Below are 23,959 nucleotides of genomic sequence, written 5' to 3'. Positions count from 1 at the left end.
AGCTGCTAAGTATAGACCACACCTCAGAGACTACACCAATCTCCTATTAAGAAGAGAAGCATACTAGATCTCCAAATAGGGAACAGTTACTCCAGGTAGGCTAAATGAGCTCTTTGAACTAAGCAGTCATCTTTGACTCTTTGGCAAGAGTAAACACAGCTCTTGTGAATCTCCATTGTAGGAGTCGGCGAGCCAGCTTGGATTTCCTGTCTTAGTCAGACCTGTATTGTAGGTCAGTTGTTCATCAGTATGTATTAATATTATGTACCTTTCATTTATTCTTTCACTTGTTTACTGTTGCCCTAGACTGTGACTTTAATATATAGTAATCATTTTTGTTGCTGAGATCTACATTTAACACACTGGTTGGCCCTCTCTTGATACTTTGTCATTTTGTGAGTATTACCTTTATTGTACCAATATTTGAAATTAAATATTGTAACATAGTAGTAGGCCTACTGTATTGACATTGATAATATGCAGCTATATCCCAAACAGGGTTCTAGAGCCCTGATGAAGGACTGACTTTGTCTGAAACGTGTTGCAAGAGGCAGAGCTCCATTGTGAATTGTGATGCCTGATGCAAGCTTCTGCATCTGATCACAACTACACACAGGGGATATGCTGAACCTTTGAGATTGTTGATATGGACCAAGGTCTTTGGATGGATGCCCCTCATTTTGAGCTGATATGTTTGCAATTGTTTATAAGATTTTGTTGCCACTAGAGGGTACTCCCTCTGCCCAAACCCGACAGACGCAGGACACAAGTGCAACACACACGCTTTTTTTTTCCTTTTTGTCTTGTGGGAAACGCCTTCCCCATTTCCCACAAGCACTACACAAACACAGTTTTCTTCCCCTGTCTTTGCATCCACTCCTCCTCCAGCAAGCTTCATCCTCTTTCACCTGACTTTGGCTCCCTGAATGGAGTGAGGCGGCCCCTTTTATAGGGCACCCGGTGCTCCAGGTATTTCAGGACTGTCTTCTGGTAGAACTTCCAGGTGTGGCACCACTGCTGCAACCAAAGGCTCAACAATCATCTAGATGCCCCCTGGTGGTGGCCATGGGCTCTAGCAGAGTTGAGCTACCATGCTTCAAACCGGTGGCCCCACTACAAGCCAGGGAGGCTGCCATCTAGTGTTCTGGGGGAGGTAAGGCATTAAATAGGCTCTCTCCCCTGGTCCTTCCATTATAGGGGCATCCACACAATATATAATATATTCATTTATAAATTTTGTGGATGTTTGTATATTTTACACACTAAATGTATTATTATTATTCACTAATACTAAACTGCAAGGGTCAATAAATTTGTATTACCTGCAATTCCCTGTTCATTTTACTATCGGTGACTTTTTTTAGTTATTGTCAACACTGCACTGTTTAGAGTTACTCTTTTGTGTAGTCATTGCATTGCTTCATCTTTCATTATATTATGAATTGCGTTGTAAACTGCTTTAGAACTTTGCTTAGCAAGGCACTGTATAAAATATAACTGAGTGACTGATCATTGTATACTTTGTATACATTGTACAGAGTTCATTTACAAGGGGTGCCATTCAAGAGATTTTGAAACAATTAAAAACAAGTAAAGATACTGCACAGATATTTATTAAGTAATCACAATAAATAGAGATTCCTACTACCAACCGATCTTTGTGCATTAAGGTGCAATAGGCGTTGAATTGCGTTCATTACTTAGTGCATTTTTCTAATGTATTGCAGTCCATCTGCTCTGCAGTTTTTTTTCTTACTCTCTGCAGCTACTGAACACTCTTCCATCTAGAAGATTAATTTTCTATAGGTTAAGTGTAATTGCATATTTGCCTTTATTGATCAGTTCCTGGAAACTGTTATGGCCAGTGGGAACATTACTGCTTCATGCTGTAATGATTCATATGTATGAGAGCTGTGGCGATGCAGTTTAATAAAGTTGGCTCATTTCCTGACATGGAGAATTTTTAATTAATGCAACCTAAATAAAATTTCCAAAAGGACTGATCAAAAATATTTTTTCTGTAAATACTCATATAACCTACAGTCCTCAGTGTAAAATGTGATACTAGGAATTAAAAAAAAATCCTGATTATTTCTAGTTAAAGTATCTGTCACAGTGAAATAAATCCAACACATCACCATTATAAGGTGGGGCCGGGTGGCACATTAACCTGGGACGGAGAGAATTTGAATGGTTTTTGTTCTACAGGAAGTTGTTTCCAAATTTGTGCACACTTTTTCACCCTCGCGTCCATGGTTAAATGGCCATACCTTAGCCTTAATTTAGTACACAGTTCCTGGAGTAGCAGCACTTACTGGTGTGGCAGAAGTGCTGTCCTCCAGGACTCAGGAACCATCCAGTCAGCCCACTGGATGGGGTGTCTTCTTGTGTCCAGGGAAGATATTGAGATATTGCCCCTTTCCTGGTCCTTCTCTGATGCAGGCCCAGGTGGGGCAAGGTCCCTGGTCGTCTGCCACAACTACCATTTCTATTGGAAAGCATTTATGGGATCAAGCTATAATTTATAATCAGGGTTCATAATATATAAAACAGTAGTGACATGTTATTGACAGAAGGGAAAGGAAACTGGAGGTGGAATTCAAAGGTAAAGGTCTCTCAAAACACGGCATAACTAAGTCAGTAGAAGTCAGAAAACACAAATGGTTAAATAGATCAGGGGCTAGATCTATACTTTGTTGATTTTGTTGGGTATAATATATTCATTCATTTATCAGTAAAGATGCCAAGGTGTCCTTTTATCCCCTTCACCTTCTCCAGGGGATACCAAGGTGTTCCCAGGCCAGCCAAGAGATATAATCTCTCCAGTATGTCCTGGGTCTTCCCGGGGGTCTCCTTCCCATTGGACATGCCCTAAATACTAGCCCAGCAAGGTGTCAAGGAGGCATCCTAATCACATGTGTGAACCAGACCCTTGTGATTCAACGGAGCAGCTGATCTACTTTGAGCTCCTTCTGATTGTTTGGGTTACTCACCTTCTCTCTAAGGCTAAGCCCAGACACCTTGTAAAGAAAGCGAATTTCTGTCACTGGTATCTGTAATCTAGTTATTTCAGACACCACCCAATGTTTGTGACCATAGGTGAGGGTATGAATGTAGACTGACCGGTACAATGTTTGCATAACTGGAGAAGCTGATCCGATCCACCTGTCGATCTCCCATTCTCTTTGCACCTCATCCCCAACCTGGAGAGGGAACTGTACCCTTTACCAGCTATGAACCATGACCTCTGATCTAGTGATGCAGATCCTCATCCCAGCTGCTTTACACTCAACTGCAAATCGCCCCAGTGCACATCATAGGACACAGCCTTTTAAATTCAAAAGGAACACATCATCTACAAAAAGCATAGATGAAATCCTGAGGTTACTGAACCTGATACTCTCGGCTCCTTGGCTTAGAAATTCTGGCTATAAGAACTATAAACAGAATTGGTCACAGAGAGCAACCCTAAATAAATCTCAATCCCCCCGGGAACGAGTCTGAATTTCTGCCAGCAATGCAATCCAAGGTTTTGCTCTGCTTATACACAACAGAAGGCCCCATATTTCTGAAACACCCCTAACTGGATACCCTTAGGGAATTGGTCATATGTCCTTTGTAAGTCCACAAAACACATTTAGAATGGTTGGGCATACTCCAATAAACCCTTCAAAGTCCTAGTGAGGGCAAAAAGCTGGTCCACCTTTCCATGACATTGGACTCGCCACCTGTAGAAGGAGGAGGTGTCATTAATGTAGAATTCGTGGTGCTTTGGGTAGCAATCAAAGGCAAGTGCCTTGGCAGATGTATTGATACAAAAACTGACTCAAGGGATGTGAGTATAATAATTTCTAGCTATGTGTTCTGGTAATTGGGACGCCTGGAGAAGAGTAAATAGAATACAGATAACAAAAGAGAGTTAGGTGTTTAGTCCAGATCTAGAACATCAGAAGAATCTAGACGAGAATAAGCCATCCAACCCAACAAAGCTTGCCAGTCCTATACGCTTAATTCTTCTTAAAAAACATCAAGTCAAGTTTTGAAAGTCCTTAAAGTCTTACTGTCTACCATGCTACTTGGTAGCTTAGTCTTTGATTCTCTGTGTAAAAAAAAACCTTCCAAATGTTAGAGCGAAATTTACCCTTAACAAGTTTCCAGCTGTGTCCACATGTTCTTGATGAACTAATTTTAAAATAACAGTCTTGATCCACTGTACTAATTCCCTTCATGATTTTAAATACTTCAGTCATGTCACCTTTTAACCTTGTTTTGCTTAAACTGAAAAGGCTCAGCTGTTTTAATATTTCTTCATAATTCAACCCCTGTAGCCCTGGAATCAGCCTAGTCGCTCTTCTCTGGACCTTTTCTAGCACTGCTATGTCCTTTCTGTAGCCTGGAGACCAAAACTGCACACAGTACTCAAGATGAGGCCTCGCCAGTGCATTATAAGGGTTGAGCATAACCTCCTTGGACTTGTACTCCACACATCGTGCTATATAACCTAACATTCTGTTAGCCTTCTTAATGGCTTCTGAACACTGTTGGGAAGTTGATAGCTTGGAGTCCACTATGACTCCTAAATCCTTCTCATAAGGTGTACTCTCGATTTTCCCAACCACCATTCTGTATTCAAACCTAACATTTTTACTTCCTATGTGTAATACTTTACATTTACTGACATTAAATTTCATCTGCCAAAAATCTGCCCAAGCCTGTATGCTATCCAAGTCCTTCTTTAATGATATAATGGATTCCAAATTATCTGCTAATCCACCTATCTTGGTATCATCTGCAAACTTAACCAGCTTGTTACTTATATTCCTATCTAAATCATTTATATTTATTATAAATAGCTGCAGCCCTAGCACTGACCCCTGTGGAACACCACTCTTATCATTGGCCAGTTCTGATGAGGTTCCTCACACCATCACCCTCTGCTTCCTGTGTCTGAGCCAATTCTGCACCCATCTAAAAACATCACCCTGAACTCCCACTTCTTTTAACTTGATGCCCAACCTCTCATGTGGCACCTTATCAAATGCTTTCTGAAAGTTCAGATAAATAATCATAAGATTCACTTTGATCGTATCCTTTTGTTGCCTCCTCATAAAATTTCAGCATGTTAGTAAAACACGACCTCCCTCTTCTGAGCCAATGCTGACTGTTCCTAATAACTCCTGTACTTGCCATGTGCTTCTCAATCTTATCCTTAATAATTCCTTCCAATAATTTTCCTATGATGCATGTTAAGCTTACTGGCCTATAACTGCTTGGATCTGCCCAGTCACCCTTTTTATATAATGGGATAAAAAACTTAGAATAAAGTAAAGAATAAAGTAAGAATATAGTGCAAAAAATAACACCTTATTGGAGGTGACAGATGATAGTCATAGTGATGAAGAAATATTAGGAGGCTTAAGAATACTGTATATACAGTATATCAAATATAAAAACTACCATTCTTTTGTGTGTTGATAGTTAATAAAGAGCACAACACATCCAAAATGCACCTAAGAAGTAAGGTTTTCTGTCTTACATGATCAGCATTATATGCTTGCTTTTAAGAAGCTTACTGAAAGCATGGGGTATCCATGTGCCCTGAATTTTTCATTTTGTTTTTAGCTTGTAATTATTTCTATACATATTTGTACTTCAATATTTTGTTTTTTGAGTATTTATTTATTTGTTTTAACTCTATGGCAGCGACGTCATCTCTCTGACATTTTAGTTACTGCAGATCCTCCACAAAGGAAGCAGAGGACTGAACTTCTGCATCATACCTGGTAGCTCCTGCTTAATCTCCTCCTACTGCTCATTTGCACTCCAGAGCTCACCTCCCTGCACTCTTTTTGTCCTTCACACTTTAGCATCTTCTCAGACAGAATGTGACTGCGTCTTGCTGAATTGGTGCAACTGATTTTTCTGCTTGTATCGATAAGCGTTTCTGAATGCAAAAACAATAGAGATGACCTATAATACGCCAGTAACAAATGTTATGCACAGTGGGGTCAAAGTTTTCTCTCTACAGCTAAAAACAGACACAGACACAGCCAGTAGCTGCACAATGACACTCTATTAGCTACGTGCTGGCTCTCTGTTAGATCCTGTCCACACGGGCGTTCAAGTCTTGGGTAAATGAATCCACTCTGAGTGACCTAGGCGTTTAAGTTTCATTTTGTAGTGGCGCTTAATTGACTTCAATATGATGTTACATTCACATTTGTGTGCCTCTGGTAAATGCCTACTTATAGTCCAGATTATAGTTGTGTGTATTTAACTGTAAAGGGAAATTATCATAAAGCCTAGAGTGTCTTTAACCTGTGGGGTTTAAGGTTTATCTTTCATTGGGTTTGTGAAATATGGATCAGTTGGTTTTATTAGACCTGAACATTGACCTCCTAGTGTTAAAAATCCTCCTTATATGGTGACTTAGGTAGACAAAACATTTCCGCCGCTACAGGATTCACCCTCTGACTGCTTAGCGTATGGCAGCAGCCCTCCATATAAGTGCCCATTCGGAAACCAGCAGGGAATGCTGGGAGATGTAGTCTGGCAGAGCAGCCCTGCTGGGGCCTGTTGGTGCCACAAAAGGGTGCTGCAGAGAGAACTTCTCCCTGCTACATTGGACTTCTGTATGACCCAGAAGGACTTCCAACGGGCAGCAGCCCTGGCACTGGAAGTACTTTTGGGTCCTCAATAAAAGGGACCGCATTCTCTTTTCCATGTGAGTCAGAGCTGGGAGGAAGAAGAGCAACACTTGACTGCAGTAGGGTATTGTGGTGGTGAGAGGAATTGTGAGGTATTGTGGAGAGAGAGAGAGAATCAGTGCTTACCCAGCCAGGATGCCTCAAAAGTGGAAGAACTGGGGGAGAGAGCTTGTCCGGGACATTATCTCCCCTGGAACGCTAGAGGGCTCCCCCCTTGGCTTGCAGCTGGGCCACGAGTTTGGAGAATGGAAACTCAACCCTACCGAGGCCTATTTCCACCACCAGGGGGCGCCTGGATGTTTGATGAGCTCTGTGCTAGATATCAAAGTTGCCTTAAAAAGGCAAGTCATTGCCCACCGTCTGAGTGTCATACGGAAGCGTAAGGGTACAGAGAAAAGAAAAAAAATAGGGACACAGTTAAATAAAGGTCAAAATGGCCACTTCAATCTCGTAGTTTATTTTGTCATTAAAGTAGAACATCGTAAACTTCATCTTAAAATGATTTAATTTACTAGTTTCTAAAATCTCACCGAAACTAAAATAGCATGTTAAATGCTTGTATTCTATGTGTTCTTCAATGTACTTTGTGTGTGTGCATCACTGCATGCTTCTTAAACGGGCTTTCTCTTACGGCAACAGGACACAGAATACATTACATTCATGATATTAGAGCTCTCTGAACAATTTAAATACTATGATGTATACTTAATATCATTCTCAGGATGATAGGAATTAAAGCATGTATAAAACATAGGAACACAGTGGCGCAGTGGTAGTAACGTGCTGGCTCCCCGTCCAGAGATTGTTACTGCCACCCGCAAAGTGCTTGCTGCGCCATGTGCAACCCTCGATGAAATAATTTATTGCGGCAGTACTGTTTCCTTCAAATATACTAACCCCCAATTCCTGTCATTCTTTTTCTTTCTCCAAATAACCAGTCACCAAATAAATAAATAAATAGATGTCAAGCCATCAATAAGCTTAGAACGCCGATTCATCAAAACTTTTAAGGAACATTGAAAGATCTTCGTTGTACATGTTTAATTATTCTATCCATCCAGGGTTGCGCCAGTCCCATCAAGCATGCAGCTCACGGCTGGAACGATCCCAAAACAGGGCACCAGCTCATTGCTACTACAATGAAGTTGAAAATTTATCTGTATAATGTAATATGCATACTTTACTGCATTTCATCTTAAAATGATATCAAGAACTCCAAGAAGATAATGCTTGGAAATCTAAATTGACTTAGAAGCCAGTTGTCATCATTTGTAAATATGCGCTCTCTTCCATTGAATTGAATTAAATTCCTTTATTGGTATTGTATGGTACATATTCAATATGCAAATCCTCCATAATCTTATTTTTCTATAAAATGATAAAACAACAACAATAATAATAATAATAATAAAAATATGATAAAAAACAATGAAAAATATACAATACAGTATGTAAGCATAAGTGGCTCAGGTTGTGCAATATTACAAGTGTAGTGCTAGTTTAAGGTGAGGTAATTGTACTTATAACTACAAACAGTTCTACCGGGAGCACTTGATGGACTGATTGAGTGCAATTAGAGCTCGATGAGACTGCCATGACCCAACAGGAAATGCTCTGAAGCGTTCAAATAGAATTTTCGCATGGCTGAGGCAGCGTGTGCTAGGTGCTGTATCCCGATAATCCTCTTTCAGATAAGCTACTGTAGAGGTGTGATTCCACACTCAGATACAGTGGGTTAAAATACTCTAAATGGTGCACCGAGATTAACAATGCTAATGCAGCTATGGCATTTGGAATAGCTTGGCAATTCCATGCACCATTATATTGTTATAGGTTGATTACAATCAGATGCCTTAAACTAATAAACAACATGCAGTTAATTTCAGTGTATTTGATAAATCCGCGTCAGAGATGTGAATCTAAAAACAAAGGGAAACCACACAGGAGCAGTAGCACTGCTTTGATGCTGGGTGCTGCCAGTTTGCAAAACCAAGCCATGAGACATATCCGGTCCTCCAGAACGTTAAATGAATGACATGTAAAAGCAATACAGATGTTTTCTTTACGCTCATCAGGATTTTGGCAGAAATTAACGTCAAGAAAATGTTGCATACATAACATAACTGAGCTTGCCCTTTAAATTAGGTTGCTGATTCAGTAAGCCTCCCTTGACATGATTTTTAAAGCCTAGCATACCACAGAGTAGAAAATCTTATTGGCCATCACCGAGTTATAGAAGTTGTGAAGGGTGTCACTTCCCACATTAAAGGAACACAGTCTCCTAAGGAAAAAGAGCCAGCTCTGCCCCTTCTTATATAGTTCCTCTGTGTTGTGAGACTAGTCCAGCCTGTCATTGATGTGGACCCCTAAGCACTTGTAGGAGCACACCACCTTTATATCCACTCCCTGAATCGTAACTGAAAACAGAGTTTGTTTACATTCATATTTGTTAAATACTGTATGTTTATCATAGTGCCAGAGAGTGGCCAAGTATTGCCTTTTGTTTGAACATGCAAGTAAGAATTTCACTGTACTCTGTATACATGACAGTACTATTACTAATACAACTACTATTGCTACTACTGTGGCGGATGGCCAGGGACCTTGCCCGGCCAGGCCAAAGTGTGGAGGGACCTGGGGAAAGAGGATTGCTAGGACAGTTTCTTGCCCGGGACGATAGAAGGCCAGCCCACTTGGTTTTCAGTGGGACCACAGATTATTAGCATGAAGGCTCAACCCTGTTGGAACCTGTGGCCACGGCCAGGGGACGCATGAACCTTTCCAGGTCCAAATTTTGGTCATGCTTTCACCACACCCGGAGTCCATCCAGGTGCCTTATAAAAAGGAGCAGCCTCACTCCGTAAGTGGCTGGAGTCGGGAGGACAGGACAAAGCCTGAAGAGGAATGGAGGGAAAGGGACTGGCGGCAGAAGTGACTGAATAGTGTTATGTTGTGCATACTGGTGAAAATTGTAAATAAATGTGTAGAGTGTGGCAAAACTTGTCTCCTGCCTGTCTGTGTCTGGGTTAGGGTGGCGGTACGCCCCCTAGTGGCTCACACTACATATGTCCTGTGTTATGCAAATGTCCAATCATTCATTCATTCATCAGTAAAAGAAAAAAACTATAGAAAATATAAATTATTGTAATAGTGTATATAGTGAGTGGTATAATCCACTCTTGCATTGTGTCTTGAGAGTTGTCACTCACTTGGTGAGGTGCACTGTCCTAGAACAAAGTAGTCTGTACTGTTATATTGTTTTTCTGAGATGGCAATGAAAGATTCATCATCTAGCTCTGTGAAGAGAATTACTTGTGTTCCATTTTGTGTATTGTATTTACTTCAATTACCTTTCTCAAAAATTACTTTTTCTGTCTGATTTTGGATTATACGGGAAATAAATTGTTGTGTCATAGTGCCACCATATACCAATCTGAAATTGCTTGATGGATAAATTTCCAAACAAGTAAACTGACGAATGTATAAGAATATGTATCCTGAAATGTTTCCAACATGTAATGAAGTTATTTTAACACAACATATGAATACATATACAAATATACAAAATTCTAAATGTTTATCGACAGAGACAATTCATCAAACTTTTTTTTATTTTGCAATAGTCTGACTGGGTCATTTGTAACAGTGCTTACAAATCCCAATTTGATATGCGGTCAATATAAATATGAATCATTCCTTTGCCACCGTGTCACCTTGCTGCTATGTGTACCCCTAGCAACCCCTTGTAGACTGAGTAATCCTTAATCCTCCACCTAACAGAACAGTTATAATTGAATGTCATATAAAATCCATTAAGCTGACGTTTTTCTGTACATAAATGACTCCATACCTAAATACACACATATGCGCATTCTCAAAACCACTTAATCCAATTCAGGCTGGTGGGACACCAAAGCCAACCTTGACATCATTGGGCACAAAGCAGGAAACAGTCACAGAAAAGGAACCGATCCATTGCAGTAAATGCCTTCAGGGTTATTCTGATTAATGTGTCAACCTGCCTTACAAGCCCAATTGTATTACTGATTAAAAGAAAACCGAGTCTTGAATTCTGTCTAAGAAATTCAAACTCCTGTACGGTCAGAGAAATACTTTTTTCCCAGCATTAAGAAATGTAAGAGCCCACACTGGCAATTAAGAAGAAGACACACAAATGTTGACGATGTGTGGTGCATTTTGTTTCTCCACTAACAGAGGCTGCCAGGAGACTAACTCAAGGCCAAGTTTTAATCGTCTCTCCAGAGCAGACCTCTGCTTGTTGTAATTGGCAGGAATTTCAGTGCACAGCTGCTAACGGACCAGAGCTGCAAACTACATCACAACTGGGAACAGCTTGGAGACTGGCTTAGGAGAGACTTGCTACCAGGTCCTAACAAATGAACGCATTCCTTCTAGTTCACGCTATTTGACCCTTAACGTCTGATCAAGCTGGTGGCCTTTTCCGTTACAGCACCATGCAGTTAGGAAATCATCTAAGCATTCAACAAAAAAGTTTGCTTCACTCCCAGTGAGGAACACCTGCAGCTTTTCCTGAAGGAAACATTATAACTTTCTGCATTTTAATTATGAAATCATTTTGAAGGGTTCATTTAGGTCTGTTTTCCTTTCACAACATCATTATTACATATTTAAAATGAAATCCTTTTTTAGTGTTTGGTACAAAAAAAAACCATTAATATAATGGCATTAAGGCAAAGAAGACATGCACTGCATAAAGCACAGACATTCAAGCCCTTGTTATTAGGGCTCTGCCTCACGGTGAGACAGAAAAACAGTGTGAAAAGAGCATGAAGACTGTTAACCCCGGCACCTTCAAAAGGGCATCTGAAAGCAAATAAAATGTGAAAACAAATTAGAAGTGGAACAGCCCCCGCCTGGATGGAATGCCGAGTTGGCCCTTAATTATTCATGCTGCTGTGCCATGAAGCTGAACACTAGCTGTCTTAAGTTACGCCTGAAGTTGGTGTGCTTGCATTTAAAGCTTAGACCTCACTGTTTGAAAGATGAGCCACAGACAGCCCGGTTGCTGATGACATTTCTGACATTAGAAATGGTGGCACTTGCTCTCAGATGTGGCTCTGAATCCTTAAAAACGGCTTACGAGGAAAAGTTGAACTTAGAAGCCAAGTACTTTGTGTCCAAGGTATTTCTCACCGTCTATCCCATTTATCTTATTGACAACACTCCGTATTCTGGTAAGTTGCTGCTTTTTGTTTCTGTTTTACTGAGTGAGCAAACTGTGAGAAGCTGCATAAGCCAACAGCAATTGATAAACAGGGAAAATCCACAAATGGCGTGGGCTTCTGTCATTTTTCTTAACAGATAAATAGTGTGCTAAGTGCTTTCTTTTTTAAGAATCTGTTTTGGCCATATGATGTTTTAATTTATTCATTTTAAGCTTGTTATCTTTAGGGAATAATAAACTTTTTGATAAGATTAAAGCCAGATTCCAGTATGGAAGATATTATTTTCTGAAGTGGAGTGGAGTATGTGTTGCCACTCTTTGGCCTTCATTTCATATTTTAATAGCACTTATCATACAATAGAATTTAACGTTTGAATATGCATTTAATATTCTTTTACATTTTGATCAACATTATTCTGTTTCCTTGGCAACAAAAGTTTACAATGGCATTAGCAAATGTCTTCTCTGCTTCAGGAGACAAACTCCATTTTTACTGAACATGTTTTATTTTATTTTTATTTTTATTTGTGGTAATTGTAAACAGTAGCATCTATCTTTATACAGCATACACATTTATTGTACTGTGTTCATTAAATTCCATTCCCATTAGTTAGAAATGATTTCTAAGTTAAATTAGCATTTCTATGGCATGTAAAGAAAGCATTTTACCACTAAGAATCGCCAATTAGTAATACAAAAACAGTGCCTGCCAGAAGCACTTAAACTGGTTTAATAAGGGGTTATTTTCTTCATTCCTAATTGACTGATATAGTAACCTGCAATGTAGAATGTAAATAAGGAGTTACATCAGCATCAGTTCTCAAATGCTAGTGTCTTAAATGCTATAGCATCAATTAAGATTATTCTTTTTGTTTTTTTATTTAATAAATGTGGAATCCCTGCGTAAGTGTTTTCTCATGGAACTTCCCTGCTGTCACTGCCTTCAGTGCGTAGGTGGCTTCAGTCGCTCTGCGGGAAGCAACTAAAAGTGGGACTCCTAAGTTGGTTGCGCAGCAACAGGCCTCATCTTCATCAGGGGTCTTGTTTGCAAGGACAATAGCCTTGGAATGTCTTCCCAGCTGCCATTTAAAAACCTTAAAAATCACTGTCTCTTAGCTAATCCACACTAGTCTCAAATTTGCATTTGAAAAATGAACAAAACACTGCAGAGTGACAGCTTTGAAAGTCATAAATAAAAGGATATTTACGTTTATATGCAAAACCAAAAACTTTTTTGTAACAGTTTTCTGATTGATCAGTTGAATGCTCTTTTGAAAATTCTTTCATGGTTTAATTGAAAGGCATACAAATAAACAATTAGTTTTGTGTAGAATCCTTCTATGCTGCATCACTCCCTGGTCAAGGTGCAATGAGAGAAAATTGACCAGCACATTCTAAAATAATAATAATAATAATACATTTTATTTAAAATACCAGAAGATCTTCATGGCACCGGATGGTGAATTTCACTTTGCACTGTTCACGTGATAATAATGACTATATAAACCTACCCACTGCTATTTTTTTTTTTTTAGTGGAGTCGGTGCTGGCCTTCCAATCTGATGTTAACACCAATTCACAGTGCACAGATATGCTGTGAATTATCAGTTTGTAAATTTTATTTCTCACCCCTCTTGGGGGCTAATATTACAGTGTTTTTTCTTATCATGTATCTTTCTTCATCCATCCATCCATCCATCCATCCTCTTCCGCTTATCTGAGGTCGGGTCGCGGGGGCAGCAGCTTAAGCAGAGAGGCCCAGACTTCCCTCTCCCGGCCACTTCTTCCAGCTCTTCCGGAGAATCCCATGCTCCCAGGCCAGCCGGAGACATAGTCCCTCCAGCGTGTCCTGGGTCTTCCCCGGGCCTCCTCCCGTTGGACGTGCCCGGAACACCTCACCAGGGAGGCGTCCAGGAGGCATCCTGATCAGATGCCCGAGCCACCTCATCTGACTCCTCTCGATGCGGAGGAGCAGCGGCTCTACTCTGAGCCCCTCCCGGATGACTGAGCTTCTCACCCTATCTTTAAGGGAAAGCCCAGACACCCTGCGGAGGAAACTCATTTCAGCCGCTTGTATTCGGATCTCGCTCTTTCGTCACTACCCATAGCTCATGACCATAGGTGAGGGTAGGAGCGTAGATCGACTGGTAAATTGAGAGCTTTGCCTTACGGCTCAGCTCCTTTTTCACCACGACAGACCGATGCAGAGCCCGCATCACTGCGGATGCCGCACCGATCCGCCTGTCTCACGCTCCATTCTTCCCTCACTCGTGAACAAGACCCCGAGATACTTGAACTCCTCCACTTGGGGCAGGATCTCTCCCCCAACCCTGAGAGGGCACTCCACCCTTTCCGGCTGAGGACCATGCTCGGATTTGAGGTGCTGATTCTCATCCCAGCCGCTTCACACTCAGCTGTAACCGATCCAGAGAGAGCTGAAGATCACGGCCTGATGAAGCAAACAGGACAACATCATCTGCAAAAGCAGTGACCCAATCCTGAGTCCACCAAACCGACCCCTTCAACACCCTGGCTGCGCCTAGAAATTCTGTCCATAAAAGTTATGAACAGAATCGGTGACAAAGGGCAGCCCTGGCGGAGTCCAACTCTCACTGGAAACGGGCTCGACTTACTGCCGCAATGCGGACCAAGCTCTGACACCGTTGTACAGAGACCGAACAGCTCTTATCAGGGGTCCGTACCCCATACTCCCGAGCACCCCCACAGGATTCCCGAGGGACACGGTCAATGCCTTTCCAAGTCCACAAAACACATGTAGACCGGTCGGGCAAACTCCCATGCACCCTCCAGGACTCTGCTAAGGGTGAAGAGCTGGTCCACTGTTCCGCGACCAGGACTAAAACCACACTGTTCCTCCTGAATCCGAGGTTCACTATCCGACGGACCCTCCTCTCCAGAACCCCGAATAGACTTTTCCAGGGAGGCTGAGGAGTGTGATCCCTCTATAGTTGGAACACACCCTCCGTCCCCTTTTAAAGAGGGGACCACCACCCCGGTCTGCCAATCCAGAGGCACTGTCCCGATGTCCATGCGATGTTGCAGAGACGTGTCAACCAAGACAGTCCTACAACATCCAGAGCCTTAAGGAACTCCGGTATCTCATCCACCCCGGGCCCTGCCACCAAGGAGTTTTTTGACCACCTCGGTGACTTCAGTCCCAGAGATGGGAGAGCCCACCTCAGAGTCCCCAGGCTCTGCTTCCTCATTGGAAGGCATGTTAGTGGGATTGAGGAGGTCTTCGGTACTCCTCCCACCGACCCATAACGCCCAGTCGAGGTCAGCAGCGCACCATCCCCACCATATACGGTGTTGACACTGCACTGCTTCCCTCCTGAGACGCCGGACGGTGGACCAGAATCTCCTCGGCCGTCCAAAGTCGCTCTCCATGGCCTCTCCAAACTCCTCCCATGCCCGAAGTTTTGCCTCAGCAACAACCGGCCGCTGCCGCTTGGCCTGCCGGTACCTATCAGCTGCCTCCAGAGACCCACAGGACCAAAAAGTCACTATAGGACTCCTTCTTCAGCTTGACGGCATCCTCACCGCCGTGTCCACCAACGGGTTCGGGATTGCCGCCACGACAGGCACCACCACCTTGCGGCCACAGCTCCGTCAGCCGCCTCAACAATAGAGGCACGGAACATGGCCCATTCGACTCAATGTCCCCACCTCCCTCGGGGCGGGTTGAAGTTCTGCCGGAGGTGGGAGTTGAAGCTACTTCTGACAGGGGACTCTGCCAGCCGCTCCCAGCAGACCCTCACAACACGCTTGGGCCTACCAGGTCTGACCGCATCTTCCCCACCATCGGCCAACTCACCACCAGGTGGTGATCAGTTGACAGCTCCGCCCCTCTCTTCACCCGAAAGTGTCCAAGACATATGGCCGCAAGTCCACGACACGACCACAAAGTCGATCATCGACCTGAGGCCTAGGGTGTCCTGGTGCCAAGTGCACATATGAACACCCTTATGCTTGAACATGGTGTTCGTATGGACAATCCATGACGAGCACAGAAGTCCAATAACAAAACACCGCCGGGTTCAGATCGGGGCCATTCCTCCCAATCACGCCCTTCCAGGTCTCACTGTCATTGCCCACGTGAGCATTGAAGTCTCCCAGCAAAACGAGGGAATCCCCAGAAGGTATGCCCTCTAGCAACCCTCCAGAGACTCCAAAAGGGTGGATACTCCAAACTGCTGTTCGGCGCATACGCACAAACAACAGTCAGGACCCTTCCCCACCCGGCGGGAGGGAGGCCACCCTCTCGCCCACCGGGTAAACCCCAATGCACAGGCTCCAGTCGGGGCAATAAGTATGCCCACACCTGCTCGGCGCCTCACCGGGGCAACTCCAGAGTGGTAGAGAGTCCAGCCCCTCTCAAGGAGATTGGTTCCAGAGTCCAAGCTGTGCGTCGAGGTGAGTCCGACTATATCTAGCCGAACCTCTGACCTCGCACTAGCTCAGGCTCCTTCCCTTCAGAGAGGTGACATTCCACGTCCCAAGAGTCAGTTTCTGTAGCCGAGGATCAGACCGCCTTCGGCCACCACCCAACTCACACTGCACCCAACCTCCTTGGCCCCTCCCATAGGTGGTGAGCCCATGGGGAGGAGGACCCACGCTACCTCTTCGGCTGTGCCCGCCGAGCCCCATGGGTGCAGGCCCGCCACCAGGCGCGCCATCGAGCCCCACCTCCAGGCCTGGCTCCAGAGGGGGCCCGTGACCCGCGTCGGCAAGGGAAAACGCGTCCAAGTTTTATTCTTCATTGAGGTTTATTGAACCGCTCTTTGTCTCATCCCTCACCTAGGACCAGTTTGCCTTGGTGGTTCTACCAGGCATAAAGCCCCGGACAACATAGCTCCTAGGATCATTGGGACACGCAAACCCCTCCACCACGATAAGGTGACGGCTCAAGGAGGAGATGTATCTTTCTGACTAAGTTTAATAACATTTATTTCTCTCTTGAGAGGAGTTGTTTTTTTGTTATTATTGTTATTATTAAATCTATTTACCACTTCTCCAATTTGTATTTCCGTCATTGACAGCTCTCTTGGTTACAGAGGGTAGGACCCTGTGTGGCACGACGATTTCATCACAGCTTCAAGTATCCATAATTGGATTTAATTCTTTTAAAATCAAAAGTCCAAACCTTTGCTTCATTTCTCATTCTTCTGGTAGTCTGAGTTTTTGACTTTTTTGACGACGAGTTTGTTTTGTGTTTTGGCTAAAGTTGTTTGGTTCTTCTTGTCTTTCTGGTTATGATCCTCTTCCTGTCCCCGACTGTGATTTATTTCCCAGTTCTGTTTCTCACTGTCAGCTTTAAATCAGTAAGAGATATACAGTAGTACACTTGGTTGCTTATATATTGTAGCATGGTGAATTCATTGATTAATCACACAGTGATTTCAACAAGGTGAATCAGCCGGCAGCTTATTGGGTTAGGCTATTATATTAACACCAGAGAAATTTACAATACAGATATTCTTCCTTAAATCCAATTTTTTTGTCTGAATGAGTAGCACATCCATGGTTAGCATCACTGCCTTACAGAGTCAGGATACTACCTTCAAGGTCACTATGAGGAGTTGGCATGCTCTTCCACGTTCTTCCAGTTTCTCCAGGTACTCCATGTTTTTTTCCTGCATTCCAAAGATGTACATGTAAGATTAATTTGTGTTCCTGAACTGACCGTATATCAGAGCGTGCACAATGGTGGATTATCACACTATCCAAGACAGGTTCCAGTCTAGTGCTTGAAGCCTCTGGCCTATGCAAAACAGAACTGGACTGAGTGGTTTAAAAATGGATTGATGAATAGATATCTTACTGTATATCCAATCCCTATATAAACACAGCATGTGCAAATGATAAATGACAGCTAATCCAGTCAGCATATGTTTGTGCCAATAATGCATTGTAAACAATTATCAGAACATTAAATTAGCAATTTTTCCTAGGCTTTTGTATTTTGCAACTGCAGTTGTGATCATTTTAAGCCTTTATCAACCATGCCAGAAGATATTTCTACAAATACGGTACAGCGCTTGTCAAGTTTTGTTTGCACAAAGTGAAATTCATTGCTTCATTTATTTTCATTGTAAAGGGAGGCTTGGTTAAGACCAGAAATGCAGGTAGCATGGGGTCCCATGACAGCTTTGGGGAGTCTTTGGAGGACTGCAGATTTTTCTTCCAGCCAGTTTATTAATTAGTAACCAATTACTGTTGCTAAGGCAACATACTTTTTTGCCTTAATTTTAATTACTTGCTTTTTAAAATTAAGAGCCCATAATTGTTTCTTTTTTTTCTCAACCAGTAGCCAAACAAACAAAGTGAGCCAACAGATGATCAACATGCTCAAATTAATTTCCTGCAGGACCACCATTTTCGTTCTAACCTGTTTCTTACTTAGAAGCCAGTTCTTGCTGATAAATAAATACCTTGTTTAATTCTATGTCTAGTTAGTGCTCTCATTTTTTCAGGCCAGTCCTTTCTTTTGAGAGTTCCACTGAAATGTTTTGTGGACAACTCAGTCTTTATATGATGTTATTCTACCTGCTACATACCTCCACCAATTCCTGTTTTTTTATTGCAGGGTCATGAGCCACCAAAGATGTTTCTGTCTTTATCCCAGAACATCTCCCACTGGTGAGACAGTAAACAGGGACGTCTCCCTGAAACTCCTAGCAGCTACCCTATCTCATGATATCTCAACAATAGTCAGTTGCTTACCTTCATTCCCTCTTCCAATACCTCCTTGGTTGCGTTATACAGGTTACTCCCCTATAACCCAAAATCCCTCAGCAGTCATGATGTTGGTTTGCCAATGAATCCACTAGCTCCCACCTCCACAGGGCACAGCCTTGCACTCCACCTGCTCACTCTGCATTCTGCCACCAGATGTGCATACTTGGCTCTCTTCCTCTCTGCCTCTAGCCCATCCTCACATGGCACTGTAAGTTTGACCACTGTGGAATATTGGTTCTCATATAGCTCCCCAAACCTGGACACAGACAGGCTCAGAGACACATAGCTACAAAACAGCACACTGTTTATTTCTTCATGGGGCAGCTCTATTTCCCACTCCCCACTTCAGAACACAATAAATGGTAGCAAGCTTAACAATATTGCTCAGTCCCTTTTCTCTCTCTCTTTCTTCTTTCTTTCTCCTCTTCTGCCTTCCAGCAAGCATTGTCCTCCACCTCCTGACTCTGGTTCTTTGAACGGGGTGAGGCGGCCTCCTTTATTGTGCACCCAGAAGTGCTCCAGGTGCTCTTTGGTCCTCTTCCGGCAGTACTCCTGGGTGTGGTGGAAGTGCTGAAGTCCAGAGCTCCAGAATTGTCCAGGCGCACCTTGGTGGTGGCCATGGGACCCAGGAGGGATGAGCTTCTAAGCTCCAAACCCATGGCCCCGATATAATCCAGGGGGATTGCCCTCTCGTATTCCGGGGAAGGTATTGCTGTGAACATAGTCCTCTCCCCCGTCCATCAATCAGAGGGGCTTCCCGACCGGGCTCCTAAACACCACCAATGCAGATATCTCTCCTACAGCCCATAGCACCATATCTGGCCGCAGTGTTGTACCCCTGCCCAGGTTACCTCTGATCTTAGGCGGGGCTTTCCTGCTGGTTGTGTCCACAGGCTTCGCCTGCATGTGGAATTACATTTTTTGGCAGTTTCCAAGGTCTCATGGCTTGACCAGAATGGATCAATATTTCTCAGATCATCACTTTTTCCAATTCAGATATTTAAATTTATAAACATTTATTTATTTTTCATATATTGTGGGACAGACATATAGGTGCATATGGATTCAGCTTAGCTTGTTTAGTATTCCATTATAGTTTAAATACTGCTTAACTCTTTCAAGGCTGGTGTCGGCGTTTACAGTGATCCCTCGCTATATCGCGCTTCGACTTTCGTGGCTTCACTCCATCGCGGATTTTAAATGTAAGCATATCTAAATATTGTGAACCCGGCCCGGACACAGACAGGCGGACATGTTGTTAAAACACCACCACACGTTTATTTACACTATATACAATAATTGGTCACAAAGACCCCAGTCCATTGGTCACTCAGACCCCAGTCACATGCACAATTACCCCAATCACAGTCCTGGCCACAATGCCTTTCTCTTCAGGCCGCCTCCCGAGCTTTGTCCTTCCGCCTCCCGACTCCAGCCTCGAATGATGGGAGATGGCCCCTTTTATAGAGTCCCCGGATGAGCCCCAGGTGTTCCCGACATTCCTCCTCTAGCCACGCCCCAGCGTGGTGGAAGTGCCCGCTGTCCTCCCGCAGCTCTCCGGCGCCGCCCTATTCTTCCCCAGCACTTCCTGGTGTGGCGGAAGTGCTGGGGTAACAGGTCCCCAAGGCATTGGGGTGCCTCCTGGCGGTGACCACGGGCCCCTACAGGGTAGAGCTTCCATGCCATGTACCCGTGGCCCCCAAAGCAACCAGGAAGGTGACCCCCACGTGATCCAGGGTGGGCACAGACCCACATCCGGTCCCTCATGGCGTCCCGGCCGGGTCATGGCCCCTGGCATCCCTGACAATATATATTACAGATTTTTCGCTGGTTCGCGGATTTCCGCGGACAATGGGTCTTTTAATTTAATTCATGGTACATGTTTCCTCAGTTTGTTTGCCCAGTTGATTTCAAACAAGGGACGCTATTAGCGGATGGCTGAGAAGCTACCCAATTAGAGCACATATTACGTATTAAATAAAACTCCTCAATGATATACGATATGCTTCTCACGCGGTGATTCGCACACTTAAAAGCTCTAACAGCCCGTATTGATTTTTCATTGTTTGCTTTTCTCTGTCTCTCTCACTCTCTCTAATATTCTCTGCTCCTGACGGAGGGGGTGTGAGCAGAGGGGCTGTTTGCACAGTGGCTGTTTGCTTAGAAGATACGGATGCTCCTCTAAAAAATCCTGAAAGGCTACCTTCACATTGATCCCTTCATTGCAGCCGCTTTATCGCGGTGCTTGCATATTTAAAAGCACAACAGCCCTATTGATTTTGATTGTTTACTTTACTCTCTCTCTCTGACATTCTCCGCTGCTGACGCGCACCTTGAAGAGGAAGATATGTTTGCATTCTTTTAATTGTGAGAAAGAACTGTCATCTCTGTCTTGTCATAGACCACAGTTTAAACTTTTGACTAAAGGGTGTTATTTCATGTCTAGAGGGCTCTAATAATGTTAAAAAACGTATTTAGAAGGTCGTAAACAGGTTTTCTATGCTCTAACTGTGAAAATATTAGATTTATAAATAAAGAATCCTGGAAATTCATTTATCTGTCTGGAGTGGATTAATTGCGATAAATGAGGGTTTACTGTATAACTGTGCGGATAATATTTATAAACAGTGGGGGAGAGTTTCTAAGGGCTTAAAATATACAAAAATAACCATACAAATATATGGTTTGTACTTTACAGATTTTTACCTATCACGGGGGGTTCTGGAATGCAACCCCTGCGATCGAGGAGGGATTACTGGAATGACGTACAGTAGTATCTTTATGCAGCTACACGAAAGCATTCAGCACAACGATCAGCTGAATCTGATACATCACTTTCATTTTTGATCTCCAGATCACTTGCATCAGAATCGGAGTGCAGTACGTCTTGAGTCCGATTCAGCATTAAATAATAATTCTTTGCATTTATGTAGTGCTTTTCTTACTACTCAGAGAGCACAGTGATTGCAGGTTAAGGGTCCAACAGAGCAGAGTCCTTATTGGCATTTAGGAGATTCAAACCGGCAACCTTCTGATTGCCAGTGCAGATCCCTAGCCTCAGAGCCACCACTCCACCTAATTATAACATTATAGAGAAGAACAGGCCATTCAGCCCAACAAAGTTCGCCAGTCCTATCCACATATTTCTCCCAAAAAACATCAAATCGAGTTTTGAAATTCCCTAATAATACGTAAAACGTAGTCTATGGAGTATTTTGCTTTGTGCATTCGCTATGCTCTCTTATCAGATCCTCCTTTAGCTCTTGTGGCCAAAAAAAGATTCAGTCCTCAAAGAGCTAAGGAAAAAAGAATTAAGGGAGGTAAATCTTAAAAAAACATTAAGACAAAGAAGGTTGTTCCATTAGCAGCATTATTTGTTTACTAATTAAGACAATGACAGGAACAAAAGCCTGTGGCCACTGTGGGCCTTGAGTATCTGAGTTGACTCCCTGCTATACAGCATTATTGGGCTGCTGGTAAATCTTGTGGGCTAATATTCCAGCCCATGTGGGTTGTTCTCACCAAAATGATACTACAGTTGGTTGGTGCATGTGTAATAAGTTGCCATGCTGTGTCATTCAAAATATTATTAAAAAATAGGAGCTTTTACCATGCAAGTATGGACACTCTGCAGTGCTGTCAAATAGATGGTTGAGTGTGTATGCTTTTAAATGCTTGCTTGCCTTTGTCTTACATGTGCATTTTTAAAAGAATTGAGTTTGTAGACTTGGCTGTGACTGAATTTGTCAGCAATGGATTTGGTTGGCAGTAGCACCCGTGAAGGTGAAACTTTGGTTGTGACTCCAGGTCAGCGCACAAATCAATATAAAGAATTCTGTTCATTAATGTAATGTCAAAAATAGAGATTTGGTGGAGTAACAGGAAATGTGTTGTGGTTGTGGTTTGACCAAAATGGATTATTCCTGTACTTCAAACCATGTGTTTGAATAGGCAAGGACTAAAATGTGCTTACCAGCAGTGGTACACTGCCAACCTTTCTTGTGAATTTCAGTTCTATTTTCAGGACTTTAATAGAGATTTTCCAGTTTTTTTTTATTTCCTTTTGCTGCTAATATGGACAATGTTCCAGAAGTCTTGCAACTGCAAGCATTTGAACTCCAGTGCAATAATGAACTTAAAAATAAGCTTACTTTCTTTACTTGATTTCTACAGATATTTCTCAGGATTTGTTTCAAAGGCTTTGCAAGCCTTCTGTGGACATGGCTATCACCATTTGGGAGAACATACAGTTGCCAGCAGGTCTTTTCATAAATGAAAATTAATAAAAGCAAGTACAGAAGCATACTAACAGACACAAACCTTTGCAATTTATTAATTGTTGCAATGTCCAGCATCTCATTTGATATTAACAGTTTGTGTTATTGGTGTTTGAGCATTACCCCTAATAGCTTTTATGAAAAAAAAAGTTCAAAAATGAAACTGTGTAACGTAGCCAGGAAATAGATTGCTAAAAGTTGGTGTGCTAGCTGGGTCACTCCATTCAATTACAACAAAAACAGAATGCAGCTTTTAATAGGATTTACTGTAGCTAGAATTTGCTCGGGATTTGGATCTCTGTTCTCCTCTCTTGCTGGTCAGTATCTGACAGCAGGCTCTCTGGTTGTCCGTGTTTTATCTCATTGGTGCAGAATGGGGTGGGGTCTTTTCAGAGGTTTGGCTGTGGAGTTAGGCATTCTCTTTTGGCAGATTTGCGATGTTTCAGGTGACAACACAGTTAACATACTGTAAGTGCCCCTTCTCATACCTTGCCAAAGCCAGGAAGGAGATCCCCAGGTGAACATGTGGGACAGCCATTTTCTTTAAAGTTAATGTTTGTCAGTAACATTTGCTAGACTGCTTGGGTCCACGTATACACCAATATTTCATATGGCTGACTGTTATTATTAACAAGTCAGCCTGCCACTAGAAAACTCTGCCAACTCCTGTGCTAGATATTTATCTTTCTTTACACCTAATCTCTCTTCCACCTGTCAATTGAGCACTTTAAGTTCCAGCAGGAAATTACTTCCAGGAACCACTGAAGTTTTCTACCAAGGACTTCTTCTAGAGTCCCTGTAATCTTGAATCTCTAACCTTCAGGAGAAGGCTACCCCCAAGTCAAAACTGATGATTCCAATCAGCAATGAGTGTGGCATGGACAAAAATCATTTCAACTTTCAAGTCACACATGACTCATATTCCAAGAAGGCCATAACATCAATATACAGTAACTCAGATTATACAATGCATGTGTTAAAAAATCAACATTTGTTATATAGATTGGTTC

General features: G+C 42.8%; 1 protein-coding gene across 8 annotated transcripts in view; it reads left to right on the top strand.

Moving 5' to 3' along the window:
• c1h10orf90 (chromosome 1 C10orf90 homolog) overlaps positions 1-23,959 on the top strand; it is a 286,251-nt gene that overhangs the window by 132,778 nt on the left and 129,514 nt on the right. For 2 of the 8 annotated variants that reach the window (XM_039770084.1, XM_039770074.1), the window contains exon 1: positions 11,635-11,923. The exons of 5 other annotated variants lie outside the window; for them this stretch is intronic. In XM_039770084.1, the coding sequence (XP_039626018.1) occupies positions 11,650-11,923 (274 nt within the window). In that variant the 5' untranslated portion in view covers positions 11,635-11,649. Of the gene's footprint in view, positions 1-11,634; positions 11,924-22,875; positions 22,933-23,959 lie in introns of those variants that run through there. One more of the 8 variants, XM_039770105.1, reaches the window with a different exon arrangement.

This window comes from Polypterus senegalus, chromosome 1 (assembly GCF_016835505.1).
Source record: "Polypterus senegalus isolate Bchr_013 chromosome 1, ASM1683550v1, whole genome shotgun sequence".
Taxonomy (NCBI): Eukaryota; Metazoa; Chordata; class Cladistia; order Polypteriformes; family Polypteridae; genus Polypterus; species Polypterus senegalus.
Note: the sequence above shows the minus strand (reverse complement) of the source record. Positions and strands in the feature narration are given on the sequence as shown.